Source organism: Hypanus sabinus, chromosome 5, assembly GCF_030144855.1.
Source record: "Hypanus sabinus isolate sHypSab1 chromosome 5, sHypSab1.hap1, whole genome shotgun sequence".
Taxonomy (NCBI): Eukaryota; Metazoa; Chordata; class Chondrichthyes; order Myliobatiformes; family Dasyatidae; genus Hypanus; species Hypanus sabinus.
Window position 1 is genome coordinate 103,716,587 of NC_082710.1, and position 23,829 is coordinate 103,740,415.

The window sequence follows — 23,829 nt, forward strand, 5'->3', positions numbered from 1 at the left end:
TGCTTATTTAATTTTAAATGTGTGTACACACACACACACACAGACACTTACTTCCATGGCTTCATGCAACGCTGATCGGGAGGGACTAAGCAGGTACTACGCCTTGCCCAAGGGTGACGTGACCTGCAGGCTAGTGGAGGGATGGAGCACCTTACACCTCTTCTTTTTCACATTCTTTTTCTTATGGTATAGTGTACAGTGTATTTCATGTTTTGTACTGTACTGTGGTCACAATACAACACATTTCATGACATGTCAGTGTTTATAAACCTGATTCTAATTTCCCTGTAGAACCTCCTTTTGTCTGCTTTTCTGTTTTTGCTGACTTCAGCAGGAAGGAATGGAGAAGGTAGGGGTGAACAGGGTGGAAAGTGAAGGTAAGGAGAAATGGAGGGGTGAAAGCAGGAATGGGGAATGGTGAGTGGGAAAAGGCGGGCAGGGAGAGATTGTGACAACTGGCGGTGGGGAGTTCGAGGCAGAGAAGGTGATGACAGCATGGAAAAAAGAAGATTGGGAGAAGCCAGGATGAAGACAATAGGAGAAGACAATAGGACAGGTGGAGGTCCAGGATGGGCAATGTCAGTGGCACAGTGGTTAGCACAGTGCTCTACAATACCAGTGACACAGGTTCAATTCCTGCTGCTACCTGTAAGGAATTCTCCTTTTGACCGCGTGGGTTTTCTCCAGGTGGAGCAACCACAGCAGTTTCCTCCCACTGTCCAAAGATGGTTAGTACGTGAATTGGTCATTGTAAATTGTCCCATGATTAGACTAGAGTTAAATCAGGGGATACTGGGTGCTGTGTCTTGAAGGGCTGGAGGACCTATTCCACACTGTATCTCAATAAATAAAGAGGCTTTCTGGGAGAGGACAAGGAGAATGCTGGCAGAGAGGGAAAATGGGTGCAAGGAAAGAAGAAAGAAGGAAAAGGTGAAGGGAAGGAAAGAAGGGAGACAAGATAAAAAGGAGCAAGGATGGAGGGATGAGGGGAGAAAATGGGGATGATGGGTGGAGGACCATGGATGGGAGGGAGGATAGGTGGGGAGAAAATGAATCTCAAGGTAGTATGTGATGGTGTATACTGTATGTACTTTTGATAATACATTTACTTTGATGTTGAATTATTTTGTGGGGCAGAGGAGTGGGAGTGAAGGTGTACAGGTGAAGGAGGGGTGAGAAGAAAGGAGGATGGGTGAAAGGACAGACAGAGGATGGTGAAAGGATGGACGGAGGGACTGAGGGAGAAAGAATAGGCAGAGGGAGGGAGGAATGGATGAAGGATGTGAGAATGGACATGGAGGCAGTGAGGTTGGATGAAGAAAGGGATAGAGAAAAGATAGGTGAAGAGGTTGTAAAGGTTAGAGGAAGGATGGGTGAAGAGTGATTGAGGGATAGAGGAAGAATGGGTGTAGGTTGGAATGAGGGATAGAAGAAAGATGGGCAAAAGGAGTGGGGGTTGAGGAAAGATGGGTGAAGAGAGGAGTGAGGGATAGAGGAAGGATGGGTGAAGAGGGAGTGAGGCATAGAAGAAGGCTGGGTGTAGGTGGGAGTGAGGAATAGAGGAAATGGGTGAAGGGAGCAGTGGGGGATTGAGGAAAGATGGGTGTAGGTGGGAGTGAGGAATAGATTGATGAGTGAAAAGAAAAGTGAGGAATAGAGGAGAGATGGATGAAGGGAGGAGTGAGGGATGAAGGAAAGGGTGAAGGGAAGAGTGATGAATAGAGGAAAGATGGTGAAGGGAGGAGTGAGGGATAGAGGAGAGATGGGTGAAGGGGGAGTGAGGGATAGATGGTGAAGGGAGGAGTGAGGGATAGAGGAAAGATGGATGAAGGGAGGAGTGAGGGATGAAGGAAAGATGGTGAAGGGAGGAGTGATAGAGGAAAGATGGGTGACGGGAGGAGTGAGGGATAGAGGAAAGATGGGTGACGGGTGAGGGATAGAGGAGAGATGGGTGATGGGGGAGTGAGGGATAGAGGAGAGATGGTGAAGGGAGGAGTGAGGGATAGAGAGATGGCGAAGGGAGGAGTGAGGGATAGAGAGATGGGTGAAGGGGGAGTGAGGGATAGAGGAAAGATGATGAAGGGAGGAGTGAGGGATAGAGGAGAGATGGTGAAGGGGGAGTGAGGGATAGAGAGATGGTGAAGGGAGGAGTGAGGGATAGAGGAGAGATGGGTGAAGGGGAGTGAGGGATAGAGGAGAGATGGGTGAAGGGGGAGTGAGGGATAGAGGAGAGATGGTGATGGGAGGAGTGAGGGATAGAGGAGAGATGGTGAAGGGAGGAGTGAGGGATAGAGAGATGGCGAAGGGAGGAGTGAGGGATAGAGAGATGGGTGAAGGGGGAGTGAGGGATAGAGGAAAGATGATGAAGGGAGGAGTGAGGGATAGAGGAGAGATGGTGAAGGGGGAGTGAGGGATAGCGGAGAGATGGGTGAAGGGGAGTGAGGGATAGAGGAGAGATGGGTGATGGGAGGAGTGAGGGATAGATGGGTGAAGGGGGAGTGAGGGATAGAGAGATGGTGAAGGGAGGAGTGAGGGATAGAGAGATGGTGAAGGGAGGAGTGAGGGATAGAGAGATGGTGAAGGGAGGAGTGAGGGATAGAGGAGAGATGGGTGAAGGGGAGTGAGGGATAGAGGAGAGATGGGTGATGGGAGGAGTGAGGGATAGATGGGTGAAGGGGGAGTGAGGGATAGAGAGATGGTGAAGGGAGGAGTGAGGGATAGAGAGATGGTGAAGGGAGGAGTGAGGGATAGAGAGATGGTGAAGGGAGGAGTGAGGGATAGAGGAGAGATGGGTGAAGGGGAGTGAGGGATAGAGGAGAGATGGGTGATGGGAGGAGTGAGGGATAGATGGGTGAAGGGGGAGTGAGGGATAGAGAGATGGTGAAGGGAGGAGTGAGGGATAGAGAGATGGTGAAGGGAGGAGTGAGGGATAGAGAGATGGTGAAGGGAGGAGTGAGGGATAGAGAGATGGGTGAAGGGGGAGTGAGGGATAGAGGAAGGATGGGTGAAGGGGGAGTGAGGGATAGAGGAGAGATGGGTGATGGGAGGAGTGAGGGATAGAGGAGATGGGTGAAGGGGGAGTGAGGGATAGAGAGATGGTGAAGGGAGGAGTGAGGATGGGGAGAGATGGTGAAGGGGGAGTGAGGGATAGAGGAAGGATTGGTGAAGGGGGAGTGAGGGATAGAGGAGAGGGTGAAGGGAGGAGTGAGGGATAGAGGAGAGGGTGAAGGGAGGAGTGAGGATGGGGAGAGATGGTGAAGGGAGGAGTGAGGGATAGAGGAGAGATGGTGAAGGGAGGAGTGAGGATGGGGAGAGATGGTGAAGGGAGGAGTGAGGGATAGAGAGATGGTGAAGGGGGAGTGAGGGATAGAGGAGAGATGGTGAAGGGAGGAGTGAGGATGGGGAGAGATGGTGAAGGGGGAGTGAGGGATAGAGGAGAGGGTGAAGGGAGGAGTGAGGGATAGAGGAGAGGGTGAAGGGAGGAGTGAGGATGGGGAGAGATGGTGAAGGGGGAGTGAGGGATAGAGGAGAGGGTGAAGGGAGGAGTGAGGGATAGAGGAGAGGGTGAAGGGAGGAGTGAGGATGGGGAGAGATGGTGAAGGGAGGAGTGAGGGATAGAGGAGAGATGGTGAAGGGAGGAGTGAGGATGGGGAGAGATGGTGAAGGGAGGAGTGAGGGATAGAGAGATGGTGAAGGGGGAGTGAGGGATAGAGAGATGGTGAAGGGAGGAGTGAGGATGGGGAGAGATAGTGAAGGGAGGAGTGAGGGATAGAGAGATGGGTGAAGGGGGAGTGAGGGATAGAGGAGAGATGGTGAAGGGAGGAGTGAGGGATAGAGAGATGGGTGAAGGGGAGTGAGGGATAGAGAGATGGGTGAAGGGGGAGTGAGGGATAGAGGAGAGATGGTGAAGGGAGAAGTGAGGGATAGAGAGATGGGTGAAGGGGGAGTGAGGGATAGAGGAGAGATGGTGAAGGGAGGAGTGAGGGAAAGAGAGATGGGTGAAGGGGAGTGAGGGATAGAGGAAGAATGGGTGAAGGGGGAGTGAGGGATAGAGGAGAGATGGTGAAGGGAGGAGTGAGGGATAGAGAGATGGGTGAAGGGGAGTGAGGGATAGAGGAAGGATGGGTGAAGGGGGAGTGAGGGATAGAGGAGAGATGGGTGAAGGGGGAGTGAGGGATAGAGGAGAGATGGTGAAGGGGGAGTGAGGGATAGAGGAGAGATGGTGAAGGGAGGAGTGAGGGATAGAGAGATGGGTGAAGGGGGAGTGAGGGATAGAGGAGAGATGGTGAAGGGAGGAGTGAGGGATAGAGAGATGGGTGAAGGGGAGTGAGGGATAGAGAGATGGGTGAAGGGGGAGTGAGGGATAGAGGAGAGATGGTGAAGGGAGGAGTGAGGGATAGAGAGATGGGTGAAGGGGAGTGAGGGATAGAGGAAGGATGGGTGAAGGGGGAGTGAGGGAAAGAGAGATGGGTGAAGGGGAGTGAGGGATAGAGGAAGAATGGGTGAAGGGGGAGTGAGGGATAGAGGAGAGATGGTGAAGGGAGGAGTGAGGGATAGAGAGATGGGTGAAGGGGAGTGAGGGATAGAGGAAGGATGGGTGAAGGGGGAGTGAGGGATAGAGGAGAGATGGGTGAAGGGGGAGTGAGGGATAGAGGAGAGATGGTGAAGGGGGAGTGAGGGATAGAGGAGAGATGGTGAAGGGAGGAGTGAGGGATAGAGAGATGGGTGAAGGGGGAGTGAGGGATAGAGGAGAGATGGTGAAGGGAGGAGTGAGGGATAGAGAGATGGGTGAAGGGGAGTGAGGGATAGAGAGATGGGTGAAGGGGGAGTGAGGGATAGAGGAGAGATGGTGAAGGGAGGAGTGAGGGATAGAGAGATGGGTGAAGGGGAGTGAGGGATAGAGGAAGGATGGGTGAAGGGGGAGTGAGGGATAGAGGAGAGATGGTGAAGGGGGAGTGAGGGATAGAGGAGAGATGGTGAAGGGAGGAGTGAGGGATAGAGGAGAGATGGTGAAGGGGGAGTGAGGGATAGAGGAGAGATGGTGAAGGGGGAGTGAGGGATAGAGGAGAGATGGTGAAGGGGGAGTGAGGGATAGAGGAAGGATGGGTGAAGGGGGAGTGAGGGATAGAGGAGAGATGGTGAAGGGGGAGTGAGGGATAGAGGAGAGATGGTGAAGGGGGAGTGAGGGATAGAGGAAGGATGGGTGAAGGGGGAGTGAGGGATAGAGGAGAGATGGTGAAGGGGGAGTGAGGGATAGAGGAGAGATGGTGAAGGGGGAGTGAGGGATAGAGGAGAGATGGTGAAGGGGGAGTGAGGGATAGAGGAAGGATGGGTGAAGGGGGAGTGAGGGATAGAGGAGAGATGGTGAAGGGGGAGTGAGGGATAGAGGAGAGATGGTGAAGGGGGAGTGAGGGATAGAGGAGAGATGGTGAAGGGGGAGTGAGGGATAGAGGAAGGATGGGTGAAGGGGGAGTGAGGGATAGAGGAGAGATGGTGAAGGGGGAGTGAGGGATAGAGGAGAGATGGTGAAGGGGGAGTGAGGGATAGAGGAGAGATGGTGAAGGGGGAGTGAGGGATAGAGGAAGGATGGGTGAAGGGGGAGTGAGGGATAGAGGAGAGATGGTGAAGGGGGAGTGAGGGATAGAGGAGAGATGGTGAAGGGGGAGTGAGGGATAGAGGAGAGATGGTGAAGGGGGAGTGAGGGATAGAGGAAGGATGGGTGAAGGGGGAGTGAGGGATAGAGGAGAGATGGTGAAGGGGGAGTGAGGGATAGAGGAGAGATGGTGAAGGGAGGAGTGAGGGATAGAGAGATGGGTGAAGGGGGAGTGAGGGATAGAGGAGAGATGGTGAAGGGAGGAGTGAGGATGGGGAGCGAGGGAAGCTGGTGAAGGAAAAGGGAGATGGTCAGCTGGGGAACGGAGACCTTGGTGCGCTCGTTCACCCGGCAACCCAACCACTGCAGCTGCGAGCGCCATTGGCTGGAGCCGCGTTCCCATGACCTTCGGTATCGCGAGAGGGGGCGCTGAGGTAATGCCGTGATGTCAGCGAGCCCCGGGGCGGGGACAGACGGGGACTCGGGAGCCGAGCCGAGCCGAGCAGAGCAGAGCAGGAGGTGCCTGGTGCTGATGCGGGTCGCAATGGCAGCGAGGAGCCCAGAATGCAGATGCTAAACCGACACCAGCCGTCGTCTCTTCTGCAGGAGCACCAACTGGTTGACCTTGAGAAATTAATGCATCACTCTTGAAGTGTTACCTTCACGCCAGTATCAGTTTATTTTCTTTTTTTTAATTTATATTTTGTAGTCGCACATCTTGATTCAGAAATCGTAGCATCTTTAGTGACTAAAGAGGATTGCAGTGTATTGGTGTGCTGCCATGTTCAGCTAAAGGTGAAGGGTTCTTCCCGCATTCTCCGCGTTGGATCTATTCCCTTTACCTCCTCGGAGGTTTGCTGGTGATCTGCATTGTTACTGGCAAAAAGGCGAGAGATGGCGGACCCAGCTGAATGCAGCATTAAAGTAATGTGCCGATTCAGGCCGTTGAGTCAGGCAGAAATCCTGAGAGGAGACCAGTTCATCCCGAAATTTAAGGGCGACGACACAGTCAGTCTTCTAGGGGTAGGTTTTTTAACTTGCCGTTTGGATTTTAAAAAAAAAACCTCGAAAGGTTTTGTTTTTGTTGGAATTTAAGTTCTTTTTTTTTGCAGGATTTAACGAATTATCTTGCATTGTTAGGAAGGACAATCGCTTTAATTCAGTCTTGATTTCTGCTGTCAATGCACAATCGGTGTGTTTGGGGCGTAATGAAATGTCCAACGTGATTATGCACTAACTGGACAACGATTGCCTTGTGTTTCGCATTTATTATTTCGATGTTATTCACTTAAACTGTGACCTAACTCGATTTGATTACAGATGATCTGTGCGTTTTCTTTTGTTTAGACAGGTAACCTTTCCGACAGATCTCAATCTGTAACGTTTTCATTGTTAAACCCAACTCCAGGTAACGCCATCACTAAAATCAATTGCAGTTGTTCTAACCGAGAGCTTGTGAAGCGGAATCAGAATTTAAAAAAATATCTCCACAGGGAATGAAACCATGCGGAAAAGAACGATACATCAAAGGGGCGAAAAGAGTAACTTAAATTCACTTAAACCAGATTACTGGAAAACGCCACATTTTCTACCGCCTTTTATTCTAGTCTGTTTGAATAGGGAGGGGAGTGGGGGATGACCATTAGCGACCGTGTGCCGCTGCAAAGATATGGGGTATTTCGCTTGGAGGAGGCGCTGCGATAAAGCGAATGTATATTTCGTCACTTTCGTGTCACTTCAGTGTGTGTTTTTTTTTCGCAAGGACCATTGCGAACATCTCCATCATTTCTGACTGGGAGGCAGTCTCCGGCGCTGGTGCAGGCTGGAATTGATCAACATGATGTCATTCAGCAGAGGGAAGAGGCGCAGTTGTGCCTCCGCTGGCATTCGCTTGCACTGCTCCCGGGGAACCCACCCATTCGCCCTCATTGTGGCTTGCCTTCTTCCCGCTCAGTTGATTTTAATTTTGCCCGGAAATTATTTTCCCTCCCTCTAACCGGGTCTACTTGCACTCTCGGCATGTTGCTTATATGAACAGATTGCGACTTGACTGTTGGGCACTAAGTGGTATCGTGGGGTCCGTTCCAGAATGTGCGCCTTCAGGTTGGTCGCCCTGTCCTGTACTCGTGGCTGGAGAATGGGGCGCCTCTTCCTCCACTATTTTTCCCGAAGCCTTGGGTGCCGTGCAAACTGTTGTGCTGATGACAATCTGAACAGCGTGAGCCCGCCACTAGGTGCACCACCTGATGTATTATTTCATCCAGGCTCTCTTCTGGCATTATTAGCCTTTTGCAGAATATTAGTAAACTTCATCTGTATTGCTCAGGGACCAGACACAGACAAAGGCGGTTTAACAGAACAGGCCCATGTTCCCTAAAAATCTCCCGGTAGTTGGCATATTCTTTTGTGCCTCCCTTGTGTTTATTCTTCACCTTTCTAAGAGATGCACGACAACTGCTTGTGTATCATCGAGCTCTATATTATCGTCAACATTTTGGTAAAGAAGTTTCTAATAAATTTCTCATTGGATTTACTAGTGAATATGTGGTCCCTGTTTTTGATTCTTTGCAAAGTCAGTCCATAATTTTGATGATCTATGAAGTTCCCAGATTCCTTAAACTTTTCTGGAGTGTATTTCTTCAGTTTGTTTTGCTCTTACGATATTTTTGTGTGCGTGTGATTTTAATGAGGTTGAATTATTCCATTAAAATAGATTAGTTGTCGAGCAATTTGGCCTGGGTTTCGCTTCCCAGCTAGGTGTTTTGCTTCATTAGGGCCGAAAGGGCAGCTTATTGGGAGAAGTGATGAATGCAATTTGTATGAAAGCAAAGGCCATAAGACATGGGAGCAGCATTAGGCCATTCGGCCCATCGTGTCTGCTCTGCCATTCCATTGTGACTGATGTATTTCATTATTTAGAAATACAGCGCAAAATAAGGCTTTCCGGCCCTTCGAGGCGTGCTGCCCAGCAGTCCTCCGATTTAACCCCAGCCTAATCATGGGGTAATTTGCAATGATAAATTAACCTACTAACCAGTACGTCTTTGGACTGTGGGAGGAAACCAGAGCAGCCGGAGGAAACTCGTGCGTTCATGGAGAGGGCTTACACAACGTCATTACCAATGACATTGAAGTTCAGCTCCAATGCCCTGAGCTGTAATAGCGTCACACTAACTGCTACACTATTGTGCACCATGTCTGATTTATTACCCCTCTCAACCCCATTCTCCTGCCTCCTCCCCATATCCTGACTGATCAAGAACCTATCAACCTTCACATTAAATATACCCAATGATTTGACCTCCATTGCTGTCTGTGGTAAAGAATTCCACCCTCAGGCTAAAGAAATTTCTTCACAGACTGGAATTGCAACTTTTTTTGAGCAGAGATCCCAAGATAATTGAAAGGGAGGAAGCAAAGCATGAGGATGGTGTGTGAGAGGGAAACCATATTGACTAGTTATGTGTCTTTACCATATTAAATGCAACTATTGCAACAGAGCTACACTGGGTAAGCCAGAGGGTTTGAATTATGTTAACAGATTTAAAATTTCAGTGGTCTTTTATGCTGCCATTCTTGTGCTTTTGCAGTAGATAACACAATGCTCCAAGCACTATATAACTGTAACTTCTGAAGACTGCTTTAAGTGCAGTTTGGCATTTATGCCTGTACTGTAGAGATGACTAGTACCTCTCGGGCTTGCTTTTGCATTACCGTAATCAGTACAACTCACTGTTTTCAAACTTTAAAGTTTATTTTCCAGCTTTTTGACTCATTTCTGGTTAAATTAGTACATTTTATACAGTTTTTGGAAAAGTTGTTCTAACGATACTCGAAATTGAATGCACACGTCACAGATAAAACATTTTGAAACAAACAGCATAAGCAGTAAGATTAATTCTATGATTGAATTTAATGTTTGAATTATTTGAGGAGAGTAAATGGCCAAGTAATCCCATTTCCTAGATAGAACTAAAACTAGGCAGCAGGAAGGGGAGGAAAGCTTGGTATAGTTTTCAGCCAGATTTTGAAGCTTACATTGTGGTTCTTTTGAGTTGAACATACAAACCGTATGCTAGCAAATGAATGACAGTATCTCACTGCCTGGGTTGAGAAAGAGTTGAAGGGGTGAATTAAAAAAAGAGCAAAAAGCCAGTGTTTAGTACGTTCATGATAATTTCTTTTGTCATTCTTTAGTACATGAGCATAAAGCAGAACATCAGCCAAAAGCAGAACTTTTGGGAAGCCAGACATTTTAATGCTGATTCCTATTCCTCTTGCGCCATGAGGAGGCCACGCTCAGGGTGGAGGAGCTGAACGTTTGGGTGGCCTCCAATCTGATGGCATGAATATCAATTTCTCCTTTTAGGTTAAAAAGAATTCCCTCCTTCCCCCAGCCCCTTCTTCCCCACTCTAGAACATAGAGTAATACAGCACATTACAGGCCCTTCAGCCCACAATGTTGTGCTGACCCTCAAACCTTGCCTCCCATATAACCCCCCACTTTAAATTCCTCCATATACCTGTCTAGTAGTCTCTTAAACTTCACTAGTGTATCTGCCTCCACCACTGACTCGGTCAATGCATTCCACACACCAACCACTCTCTGAGTGAAAAACCTTCATCTAATATCCCCCTTGAACTTCCCTTACCTTAAAGCCATGTCCTCTTGTACTGAGCAGTGGTGCCCTGGGGAAGAAGTGCTGGCTGTCCACTCTGTCTATTCCTCTTAATATCTTGTATACCTCTATCATGTCTCCTCTCATCCTCCTTCTCTCCAAAGAGTAAAGCCCTAGCTCCCTTAATCTCTGATCATAATCCATATCTCTAAACCAGGCAGCATCCTGGTAAATCTCCTCTGTACCCTTTCCAATGCTTCCACATCCTTCCTTTAGTGAGGCGACCAGAACTGGATACAGTACTCCCAAGTGTGGCCTAACTAGAGTTTTATAGAGCTGCATCATTACATCGTGTCTCTTAAACTCTATCCCTCGACTAATGAAAGCTAACACCCCATAAGCTTTCTTAACTACTCTATCTACTTGTGAGGCAACTTTCAGGGATCTGTGGACAAGTACCCCCAGATCCCTGTGCTCCTCCACCCTACCAAGTATTCTGCCATTTACTTTGTACTCTGCCTTGGAGTTTGTCCTTCCAAAGTGTACCACCTCACACTTCTCTGGGTTGAACACCATCTGCTACTTCTCAGCCCACTTCTGCATCCTAACAATGTGTCTCTGTAATCTTCGACAATCCTCTACACTATCTTCAACTCCAACAACCTTTGTGTCGTCTGCAAACTTGCCAAATCACCCTTCTACCCCCACATCCAGGTTGTTAATAAAAATCACAAAAAGTAGAGGTCCCAGAACAGATCCTTGTGGGACACCACTAGTCACAGCCCTCCAATCTGAATGAACTCCCTCCACCACAACCCTCTGCCTTCTGCAGGCAAGCCAATTCTGAATCCACCTGGCCAAACTTCCCTGGATCCCATGCCTTCTGACTTTCTGAATAAGCCTACCAGTGGAACCTTGCCAAATGCCTTACTAAAATCCATGTAGGTCACATCCACTGCACTACCCTCATCTATATGCCTGGTCACCTCCTCAAAGAACTCTTATCAGGCTTGTTAGGCACGATCTGCCCTTCACAAAACCATGCTGACTGTGCCTGATCAGACCATGATTCTCTAAATGCTCATAGATCCTATCTCTAAGAATCTTTTCCAACAGCTTTCCCACCACAGACGTAAGGCTCACTGGTCTATAATTACCTGGACTATCCCTACTACCTTTTTTGAACAAGGGGACAACATTCGCCTCCCTCCAATCCTCCGGTACCATTCCCGTGGACAAAGAGGACATAAAGATCCTAGCCAGAGGTTCAGCAATCTCTTCCCTTGCCTCCTGGAGCAGCCTGGGGAATATTCCGTCAGGCCCCGGGGACTTATCCGTCCTAATGTATTTTAAGAACTCCAACACCTCCTCTCCCTTAATATTAACATGCTCCAGGACATCAACCTCACTAGTATTGTCCTCACCATCATCAAGTTCCTTCTCAGTGGTGAATACCAAAGAGAAGTATTCATTGAGGACTTCGCTCACTTCCACAGCCTCCAGGCACATCTTCCCAATTTTATCTCTAATTGGTCCTACCTTCACTCCTGTCATCCTTTTGTTCTTTACATAATTGAAGAATGCCTTGGGGTTTTCCTTTACCCTACTCGCCAAGGCCTTCTCATGCCCCCTTCTTTCTCTTCTCAGCCCCTTCTTAAGCTCCTTTCTTGCTATCCTATATTCCTCAATAGACCCATCTGATCCTTGTTTCCTAAATCTCATGTATGCTGCCTTCTTCCAGCTGACTAGATTTTCCACTTCACTTGTCACCCATGGTTCCTTCACCTTACCATTCTTTATCTTCCTCACTGGGACAAATTTATCCCTAACATCCTGCAAGATATACCTAAACATCGACCACATGTCCATAGTACATTTCCCTGCAAAAACATCATCCCATTTCACACCCGCAAGTTCTAGCCTTAGAGCCTCATAATTTGCCCTTCCCCAATTAAAAATTTTCCTGTCCTCTCTGATTCTATCCTTTTCCATGATAATGCTAAAAGTCAGGGAGCGGTGATCACTGTCCCCCAGATGCTCGCCCACTGACAGATCTGTGACCTGACCCGGTTCGTTACCGAATACTAGATCTAGTCTGGCACTCTGGCCATTCATTTCTTACCTGTCCATTATTTTCCAGGGATTCCTTCCCCCTTCCCTTACCCATGGTGTCCATTCTCCTCTGCTAGCAGATTCCCTTTACCTTTCCCATCCAAGACACACAATGCTGGATGAACGCAGCAGGCCAGGCAGCATCTATGGAAAGGAGTAAACGTCGCCTGTTTACTAATTTCTGTAGATGCTGCCTGGCCTGCTGAGTTCCTCCAGCATTTTGTGTGTGTTACTCGGATTTCTAGCATCTGCAGACTTTCTCATGTTTGTGCTACCTTTCCCACCCACCTGCCTTCACCTATCACCTAGCTTTTCTCCTTCCACTCCTCCCTCCCCCTATCTTTATTGTGGCACCTTCCCCCTTCCTTCCCAGTCCCAAAGGGGGTCTAGGCCTAAAATGTTAACTGGTTTTTCATTTCCATAGATGCTGCCTGACCTGTTGAGTTGCTCCAGCATCTAGTGTGTGTGTGTGTGTGTGTATATATATATATATATATATATATATATATATAATATGCGATTAGCTGATTCACCAATGGAAGATATCTGGAAATTAGGTCTAACATGGTGTTCAACTGATGTTCATTGTCCTGTATGCAAAGGCAAAATGTTGTAGTTCCTGTTGAACCCTTTCAAAATGTATTCCTTAATCTACTGAAAGATAGAAGAGCAAGCTTGTTGGCAAATTTCTGAAAAGCATAAAGACATTAATTTCTTTTGCACATTTTGTTCATAATTTACAGTAATTTTTATGTCTCACACTATACTGCTGCCAAAAAGCAACAAATTTCACGACATATGTCAGTGATAATAAACCAGGTTTTGAAATTACGGTTACCCCACGATGAAGGTGTCAGTGTAAGTGATACTGAGGTCACTGGAATCACTATTTGGAAGTAAATTGGTCTTGGAGCAATTCAGGCAGCACTTTTGAGAAGCTCATTGTCAGCACCCTACATCAGAGAGAGTGGGACTCCCAAATCCAGAGTTCTTCAAGATGAAGGACCAAGCAGAAATACAAAAGCTTGCATCAGAAATAGAGGGCTTAATGGAATATATTTAAGTGTAAGGGTAAAATTAAAATTGGAAATTAAGAAGGAAAAGAGAACATATGAAAAGCTTTGGCAAGTAAGATCAACAAAAGTTCAAAGATGCTTTTTGCTGTGCTTTAGTGGTGGAAAAGATAAGCTGGTATGGATGAAGAAGGAATATTTTCCAGAAGACAATGATAGTGTGACTAGTGTGAAATATTGAATGGAATTAACATAATTATTAGGAAAAAATTGCTTTCTCTGGAACAGATGAGACTGAGGAAAGACTGATTTGAGGCCCTAAAAACTACAGTAGATCTATAAAGCATCAACAGGAGGAACCTGCTTTTCTCAGCAGATGGGTCAGAAAAGAGAGACTATTGCAAAGTGTAATAGTCAGAGAGGAAATGAGGTTTTTTAACCAGGTTACGGATAATGGAGGCTGCGAATATATTATTTAAAACGTATTGGGTTATAAAAGTGATTTGGATCTGGTGCTGGAAACTGGAATTAGGCAGGTGTAGTTTTGTTTTGGCCAATGCAGATACAAAGGATTGAATCTGAAAGGCTCCTCGCGCCTTTATTTTGCTAATGGTTCTATCGCAATCACATTGAAGTGTATGCGGTGGTTCTCCATTAATTGCTTTCTGCCTTTTGATCATTCCTGCTGTAATCCTCGCTATTTGAGGAACTGTTCTTGAATTACAGTCCTGGTCCTGTGGGGAAGAGAGCGAATAAACTCAAAAATGTAGTAACTATAAACCAGGAAAGTCAGTTCAGCTTGAAGAAGCAAGAGATCGTTTGTTGGCACAGGCTTTTGGGATGAAATGGAGGTAATTTGAAAGGCAAACGTAAAGACCAAATAGCAGATGAAATACTTAAATGCAGTTATTCTGCAAAAGAATGTTTAAAATAATTCAGTAAATTATCCTTAAGGAACATGTGTCATTATATCTTTTTGTTGTACTTTGTGTTCTCTTTTCATATTATTCAACAGACAAATTTTTTTCAATTATGGGGGAAACATGGCTCTATTGTGAGAAAAGAACTGTGACCTGTGGAGCCTCGTATTGCACTTCATAAGAAGTGAAAGTTCCCCTCCCCCATGTGACTTGTTTATCTGTAGCTGACTAATCCACTTTAAAAAATTAAATTGCAGGCACCTTTTGTGTATCCTGAAAAGACTGAGTTTGCATGTAAAGAATAAAATGTCACAGCAGGCTTCTGCCGGTATGAAGCTGTTGCCGTGGAGACCGCAGAATGCATTGAATTGTAAAGTGAATGAATGAGTGTGGGGACTCAGATTTTTTTATACCTCAGCATTCATTTGAAAAGTATTGGGTTTTAATCAATCTGATACTGGCTTCTTATAAACACAAGAAATTCTGCAGATGCAGGAAATCCAAAGCGACACACACAAAATGCTAGAGGAACTCAGCAGGTCATGTAGCATCTATGGAAGCGAATAGTCGAAATTTTAGGCCGAGACTGTTCGTCAGGACTGAGAAGGAAGGGGAAGATGTCAAAATTAAAAAGTTGGAGTTGGGGAGGGGAAGGAGGATAGTTAGAAGGTGGTAGGTGAAGCCAGATGGGTGGGAAAGGTAAAGAGCTGGAAAAGAAGGAATCTAATAGAGGAGAGTGGACCATAGGAGAAAGGGAAGGAGGTGGGGACCTGGGGAAGTAATAGGCAGATGAGCAGAGGTAAAAGGTCAGAGTGGGAATAGCGGGGGGGGGGGAGAAATCGATATTCAAGTCATCAGGTTGGAGACCACCCAGACTCCACAAGGTGTTGGTCTTCCACCTCTTTTTGGCACAAGAGAAGCAATGGACTGGCATGTCGGAACAGGAATGGGAAACAGATTCCTGTGTTCTTATGGCTATTAGATCTTTAGTTTGTCGCATACCATTTAAAAATCAAGGCTAGACTAGTCACATAGATTATATGAAGTCCTTGCGCTAAGCAAGGTCTTTCTGATCAGTTGGCTCAGAGCGGCTGTTATGAGATTGCACCCAAGTGTGTGTGTTATGAGAAGGCATCGTCCCAATGACATCCAGGTTTTCTGATTGTTGGAAGATTCCCCTGATGTAATGGAAGTTTCCAGTCTGCACCTCATTAAGCCTGCTGAAATGGTCATCTCATTTCAACATGGGGAGAAACCACAGACCCGCTGCAAACTGGGAGACTGTTTCGCCGAACACCGGCGCTCAGTCCTCCAGCAGTGGCGGGATCTCCCTGTGGCCACACACTTCAATTCCACAGACCACTCCCACTCTGACATGTCTGTCCATGGCCTCCTCTACTGTCAAGATGAGGCCACACGCAGGTCGTTGGAGCAATACCTTATCTCCCGCCTAGGTAGCCTCCTACCTGCCGGCATGAGCATCCAACTCACAGACCTCTGTTGATACCCCCGCCCCCCCTTACCTCCATCCCTATCTATTATTTTAGTCTGGTTCTCTTTCTCATTTTTCTCTTTCTCTTTTTTTCCCCCTCACTATAATCTCCCCCCAGCCCTACCTTTCTTTCTCTTTTATTTCCCATAATTCTCCACCTTCCCCCAGCCTATTTCCCTCCAGCCTATCACTTCCCAGCTCTCTACTTTATCCCTCCTCCCACTTCTCATCCCCTCTCCACCATCCCATGTTACTTCACTCCTGATGAAGGGTTTCGGCCCGAAACGTCATCACTACCTCCTCCCATAGATGCTGTCTGGCCTGCTCAGTTCTGCCAGCATTTTGTGTTTTTATTTAATACTCAGCAGCTTGGGCAGATATGCAGAGAATAAAAGAGTTGATGTTTCACCCCATAGTACTGTTGTTGCTTTCTCGTCAGCTGCTGCTCGAGCTACCATGATCTGCAGCTTTCCTTTCCTTATTTAAGTATGGAGTTTGCATCAATTCCTGCCACTGCCTGTAAGAAGTTTGTACGTTCTTCCCTTTACTGTGTGGGTTTCCTCCCACAGCCCAAAGATGTATCAGTTAAATGGTCATTATAAATTGTCCTGTGATTAGGCTGGCATTAAATACGGATTATTGGGCTCAAATACAATTATAAATCTGGCAAACGAAGAGGCACAGGCTGTAGAAAACACGTTTAGCCTATTCTTTCTGTAAAGAACAATTACCACTATGATTGTAATTTCTGTAGCTGATTTGACTTTGTAATGGTCTTTGTAATATTCTTCTTCAAGTAAAACTTCCAATAAAAGTACAAACAAGATTATTTGCTCTTGAATCATAATGAGCAGATTAATGATGCAAAATATTTTCTAACTAATCTGCATTGAGCTTTCTAGTAAAAAGTAAACTCTTTAACAAACCTACTAAATCTTTGGCAGTGTACTATTTAAGATTCAAGGTATGACATTACCAGGGATGAAAAGCAAATATGTTTACAAATGCTATGATGGTTAACTAGTCAAAATAATTGTAGGTCTTGTTGCCAATGCTGGATCTCTTTATTTGAACGAGCGTGTTTTAATTATTTCTAGAACCTGGTTATTTTGCTGTCGAGATTCTGGTACGTACTCAAGAAATTTTGATTTGCAAGTAAAACAGTGTTTACTGAATTAATTTGAAACTAATCAGATCTGTTTAAGAAAAAAATGCATAGTCTCACTCTTGGGAGAAGCTGTCTTGCTCACTCACTCTTGGCCTTTATTAAATATCAATTGGCTTATCTAATAATGAATAAAATGTAATGGATAGGCTTGGGTGTCTGCAGCTTGTCTGCATTGGGGTAAACACTGCAGCTGGCTGGTACAGAAAGTTGGAACCGTACGACCAAAAATGGCAACTAATTGGGGTAAAGTGACATTACTGCTGGTTGCATGGTTTCAACTCCATAATTAAAAAATTAACTTATTGTTTGGATAGCAAACACTTTATACTGACAAAAATGTTATATGTTCTACCCTTTTAAGACTTATTGGTTTTAGTTCCAGAAGTATTTCAGTTAAGTTTTTGAAATAATCTACTGATTAAGCCGTTCAATAATGAGCATCTTTTGAAGATCAATATTACTACAGGAGAAGGAAAAATCTTGAAATATTTGTGGAGATTAGATAGATTGAATTTGCATCTGCATTAAAGCCAAATTGGACCTGGTGTAGCAGCCTGCTACTTAAAAGCTGAGTCTATTATTGACCTCTACCAAGTATTACATTGAGTCTGATGTCTGCTGTGTATTATGTTGGTCTGGCAATTAATATTCCTTTACATCAGCGTCTTTGTCGCTGCTGCGACTGTGTACAACTGCTCCAGACATCCTGCCCTTGTAATAACAAATTTTGTGACAATACGTGTGGTTTAAAACTCTAATTACAATGAATAAGAAAATGTCTCATTGATTCTGCTATCAGATGTTTTAATTTTCTGCCAGAAATAGTCTTCTCTTTGAAATTTATCAAGCCTTTAACTTTGTGCTTAGTTAATTCGAAGATTAACGTGAGTGATGATATTGTGTGTTGGTTAGATGCAAAGAATAACAACCCTTCTAACTTAAGACATTTTGTTTTGGTCCCCCATTAGAGCAAGTTTGCACCAAAACATAACCATTTTATTATATTTTAAAATAAGCCCCTGATTTGATTGTTTCACAACTTGACACTAGGAAGAGGATGGTAGTGCTGCAAGCTGTTTTCTTCATTTGCAGCAAATGTTAGCCCTTGGGTGAGACAACCAAATCTTCACACCTGTTAGTGAAATTATTGCAGAAATCTTTGACTTATTATTACTCAAGCTTCCCTTCAACTGGGGAATCGTACCGAAGCTGGACTTTCAGATTTCTCAATCACAGAGATTCTGCAATTGCTGGAAATCCAGGGAAAGAAACCTCTAATCCATGTAAGGAAAAGTGACTTGCTTTCTACCCTCATTGTGTCTACCTCAGGCAGGTTTCCTTGCTGTCTACTTTGCTTCAAGGTGAGATGGAGGCAGGCACTGAATCTGAGAAGCATCTTTAGCACGCAGTTGAATCACCAAGATGTCAGAATCATGTTTATTGTCACTGACATTAGTCATGAAATTTTATGTTTTGTGGTAGTGTAGAATGTAAGCATAGCAAGCTACTGTAAGTGACAATATAAAAAAATGCAGTGCAAAAGAGTGGGGTAGTGTGAATAGATTCATGGACTGTTCAGAAATCTGATAGCAGAGTGGAAGAAACTGTTTCTGAAACATCAGTGTATGAGTCTTCAGGCTCCTGTAATCTCCTCCCCGATTGTAGTAATGAGAAGAGGGCCTGCAGATAATGAACACTGAGCTGAACTGAATATGCCTGGACTTTTGATGTAGTGTTTTATAGGCTGTGTTTCTCACTTTTTTTTTCTGTTGCTGTTTGTGTGATTTGTTTCTCTTTGCACATAGGGGAGGGTTGATGAACGGGGTTCATGGCTCTTCTGTGATTTGTGGCTGGCTTTGGGGAAGACGGATCTCTGGGTTGTATACTGCATACAACTTGTATGCAAAATGTACAAAATGTACTTTGAATCTTTGTCCTGGATGGTGAGGGTCCGTCATGGTGGATTCCACCTTCCGGAGGTACCACAAAAGCACCGAATGGTACTAGGATGGATAAGCACAATGTTGGATATGGATGTGGAGGGGCAAAGGGCCAGGTTTTATCTATGATAACAAACTCCACTGACCCAGTCTCTTGTCCTTAACATGAATGCTCCATCTGAGGCAACATATTGGTGAATCTCTTCTACACCCTCTCCAGTCTGACTACATCAGAGTACTTTAAACAAGAGTTTAATGAAGTTGGTCATTCTGTGTCCCAGCTAATGGAAGCAGTTATTCTGCACTGTTCGTTGGTTTTGTGCCATGTTGTATGATGTAGGTGATCATGGCCAAGATTGCTTATGGCAAATTTTCTATAGAAGTGGTTTGCCTTTGCCTTCTTCTGGGCTGTGTCTTTACAAGATGGGAGACTCCAGCGATTACCAATATTCTTCAGAGATCGTCTGCCTGGTGTCAGTGGTCGCACAACCAGGACTTGTGATATGTACCAGCTGTGCGTACGACCATCCACCACCTGTTCCCATGGCTTCACATGGCTTCAGGTGGGGTGGGGGGGGGGGAGAAGGTTAAACAAGTGCTATACCTTGCCCAAAGGTGACTTGCAGGCTAGCGGAGGGAGGGAGCTCCTTACACCTTTGGTAGAGACGCATCTCCACAGCCTAATATCTTGCATGCATTCTTTAATTACCTTATTGATCTCTGCTGCTTCCTCGTGGACCACTTAGCTTGTCCACCAAGGTCGCTTTGTTCCTTTGCATTCTCACTGTGGCTGACTTGTTAGCCATCCCTAAATGCATCACCAGATGGGATAAAATTCCCTCTGTCCTTGCTCTGCCCATCTCACCAACTCATCAATATCATCATGTGGCCCTCAATATTAGCAGCACCACCAAAATTTGTATCAATTTTACTAATCTTAGCTCCATATTCAATTCCAAATTATTAATATGCACTATATGATAAATTCTTAAGTGAGCAGCAAAACTCGTAATACATTAATGTTCATTGGCTTCTAGTAAAAAAAATCATCCTTTGCTTCCAGTTACCTGGATCCCATATGTTCAGGCTTTCTGGACCTCTCTTCCATGAAGGGCCTAGACGAAGTTCTTACCCTCAATGTACTTTGCTACTACTATGAAAAATTCAATCAGATGTTGAGGAACTGAGTTGTAGGGAAAAGTTGAATGGGTTAGGACATGTTCCGTGGAGTGCAGGAGAACAAGGATGGAGGTGTACAAAATTATGAAGTGTATGGATAGGGTAAATGCAAGCTGTTTTTTTTCCACTAAGGTTTGTTGACACCTAAAATAGTGATAGTAGGGTAAGGGTGAAAGGTGAAATGTTTAAGGGGAAACCTCTTCACGCAGAGGCTGGTGAGAGTGTGGAACAAGCAGAAGGGGTGGATGCAGGTGCAAACTTAACATTTAAAGGAAATGGATGGGAAGGGGTACGGAGAGGTGGTGGTCGATGGGACCAAGCATATTGATAGTTCAGTACAGACAAGGCTGGACAAAGAGCTGTACTGTTTTGTGACTCAGTTTTACACAGGACTTCCCCTGAGAAGGCCATTCTGATTATTTTTCTGTAGTACTTGCCTTTCAAAGTGTAAGATAATCTTGTTCCTCAGAATTTTTCCATTAACTTCCCTACCAAGGATATTAAATGTACTGGATCATAATTACCTGGTTTATCTTTGCTGCTCAAATAACAAATAGCTATTTTCAACTAACAATTCCACATTCACTGTTGAATGGTCATCTGGCTCCTCGCCTGTGACTACTAAAGATTTAAAAACCTCTGCCAGAGCCCCAGCAATCTCTTCTAGCGCAGTCTGGCAAAGATCTTACCAGGCCCTAGGGATTTAATCACCTTGAAGCTTACTAAGACATCTAATACCTCAAACCTTTTAATGGAAACCTTGTTCTAGAATTTCACTTCCTTACTGAATATATCATCCTTCTCCTTTAGAAGTACTCAATTAAGATCTCACCCACACCCAATAGCTCCAGGCACTGGTTGCAAATTTTGTCATAATGAGCCTTACTTTATCCCTGCTAATCTTCTTGCCTTTAATACCGTTAAATGCCCTTGAATTTTCTTTTTCCTTCGTTCAGTTTGCTGGTGATGTTTTATACTCCCCTCCTTGCCCTACTATTTCTATATTCCTGAAGGGTCTTCCCCTATTTTTACTTCTCTAAGCTTGCCACTTGCTTCTTTCTTTATCCAAATCTCTATCCCTTGGACATGGGCTTTGCCAATGACATTGATTACCAACGACTCCTTTACGGCATCAAGTTGGCCCTGAATTCTCACTTTTTATTAACTCCCATTTTATAGACTCCTTGTGATTATCCGCTTCCACTCTGCCAGGTCCTGTATTATAACATTGACCACTGTAACCTTTTCCCTTTTTCAGAACTTTTAATTTCTAACCATCCTCACTCACCCTTTTTGAGAACCACTTTGAAACTTACTGTATTATGTTTCCTGTCTCAAATGCTCTTTCAAGGGTGCCCTTTTGGCCAGCTACATACAATACCGTGCAAAAAGTCTTAAGCGTGTGTTTGTGTATATTTGCAATATATAATATATATGATGCCCTAGACATTTGCACAGAATTGTGTTTGTCATTGTAAAGCGGAGGACGAATTTGTAAATCTGGCAGGATAAAGGATGTTGGGAATGGTGAGGGTTGAGCACTGTGGGGGCGATGCGGGATAGATGGCAGGGGAGTGCCAGGGTTGGGGGGGGGGGGTTTTGGCATGGGTGAAGACACAGCAATCCCTGAGACACCAGGCAAGGTTATTCAATTCCAATTGGTTTATTGATCTTTCCAGCACATCTTTATGGTGCTTCTCGCTCCCTCGCCCCTCCCTTCTCCTTTTCCCAATCATGATTCCCCTCTCCCTGACCCCCATCCCACTCTCAGTCCACAAATAGAGACCCATATCAGAATCAGGTTTATCATCACTCACATATGTCATGAAGTTTGTTTTTCTTTGTGGCAGCAGAACTGTGCAACACATAAAATTATTACAGAGTTGTGCAAAGGTTTGGGCACTCTAGCTATATATGTGCCTAAAACTTTTGCTTTAAAATTAAGTCTATTTGGATGCATTTTATTCTTCTGCTTCTTTAAAATCTTTATTTTTAAGGTGGAATTAGATTATTTTTCTTTTGAACATACCAGTGAAAATTCTTTTGTGATTTTTATATATTTCTAATTTGCAATTCTGTTTTTTTTAAAAACTACTTTTTTATATAAAAATCAGAATTCCAACCTTTATTTTTCCGTTTTACTATCTCCAAATACCCCTCCCTCATAGACACTAAATCATCTGCATTTTGTTTTAGTGGTAATGTAGTCTTTGAATTTTTCAGTACAAAGGCTGATCCGCTGAGCTTAGACTGGTTTCTGTTCACCTTTTAACTGCTCTGAAATGGTCATGGTATTTGCTGATTGAGTTATATCTGAGGTGTGAGCAGACATTCCATTGAACTGAGCTGAGATGACATTTAGAAGACAAGGAGAACCATTGCTGTAGGCAGCAGGAGCAAAGATAAACAAAAGGAGAAATTGTTTGTTGTACATTGAATGGATTAATTTGAATTTAATCAGATGTAGGAAAGTAATTTTAAAAATGCTTTGAGAGTAGCTACTAAGGGCTAATGGAAAAATATAGCTGAACTGAGAGTTATTATTTGCAATCTTGATAATGTAAAAGAACAGTGGTTCAATCGACATGTAATTGTAATGAGTAGAAATTTAGAAATATGAGTTGATAATCCATGCTTTAAGTTACGAGTATGGGATTTTATACTAATCCTCCCATATTAATATTTTTCTTGGGAAATACTGAAACTCCATTTCACTTCAAATAGTTCCATGACATTTCATAATCTGTCATTTGAGTAATACCTTGAGATCATTTGCATCCAGATGAACAGGGGGGAAGTTTGCTTTCACGTCTAATTCAAGGTACTTTGTCTCTTTATAAACTGTGTTGGGTCAGCAGTCTAGATTATTTTCTGAAATCTTACTGATATAAAATGGTTTGTATGCATAGATGTTGCTATATTTTAGTTTTAAGAAAATCCTGTTTTGGACTGGCTGGCTCTTCTCCTAAACGAAGGTTTATTATTGAAAATCTCATCCAATCTAGTTTGCCAAACTCTAAAACCTAACATCTGCAATGAAATCTAAAATGTTTCCCAACCATCTTCTCTACCCACTTTAATGGTGTATTTGAAATATATGTTTAACAAGTAGGTTGAAAGACATTTTAATGGAAAATGTTAGGAATGCTTAATGGAAATCATTGATCTCATCTAAGTGTTAACATTTGCTGAGGGAAACATTGTCATTATGGATAATATATTTACCCACAACAATTTTGTTTAGCTCACTTCTTGATGAGCATGCTTTCATTAATTATAGTAACTGTACGTGAAGTCATAATCATTTCCGTTCTGACATGTCAGTCCGTGGCTGGCTCTTGTGCCAATATGAGGCCACCTCAGGGCGGAGGAGCGACACCTTATATTCCACCTAGGTACCCTCCAACCTCGTGGCATGAATATCGAATTCTCCTTCTGGCAAACAAATGCTCCCCCACCCCCCCCCCCCCCCCACATCTCAATCCCCACTCTAGCCTTTTATTTTTCACCTGCTTATTACTTCCCACTGGGTCCCATCCTCCTCCTCTTTCTCCTATGGTCCACTCTCCTTTCCTATCAGAATCTTCTTTCTCCAGCCCCTGACCTTTCCCACCCACCTGGCTTCACCTGCCACCTTCTAGCTAGTCTCTTCCCCCACCCCCCCCCCCCCCGACCCTTTTTATTCTGACATCTTCCCCCTTCCTTCTGGATCCTGTAGAAGGGTCTCGGCCCAAAACATCAACTGTTTATTCATTTCCATAGATGCTACTTGAGTTCCTCCAGCATTTTGTGC

At 44.7% G+C, this 23,829-nt stretch overlaps 1 protein-coding gene across 1 annotated transcript in view; it reads left to right on the forward strand.

Annotated features, from left to right (window-relative positions):
* Nucleotides 1-6,087: 6,087 nt before the first annotated feature.
* The window catches only part of LOC132394305 (kinesin heavy chain), a 157,720-nt gene continuing 139,978 nt past the window's right edge, over nt 6,088-23,829 (forward strand). The window contains exon 1 of the mRNA XM_059970277.1: nt 6,088-6,616. Within this exon, the coding sequence (XP_059826260.1) occupies nt 6,488-6,616 (129 nt within the window). The 5' untranslated portion in view covers nt 6,088-6,487. The remainder of the gene's footprint in view (nt 6,617-23,829) is intronic.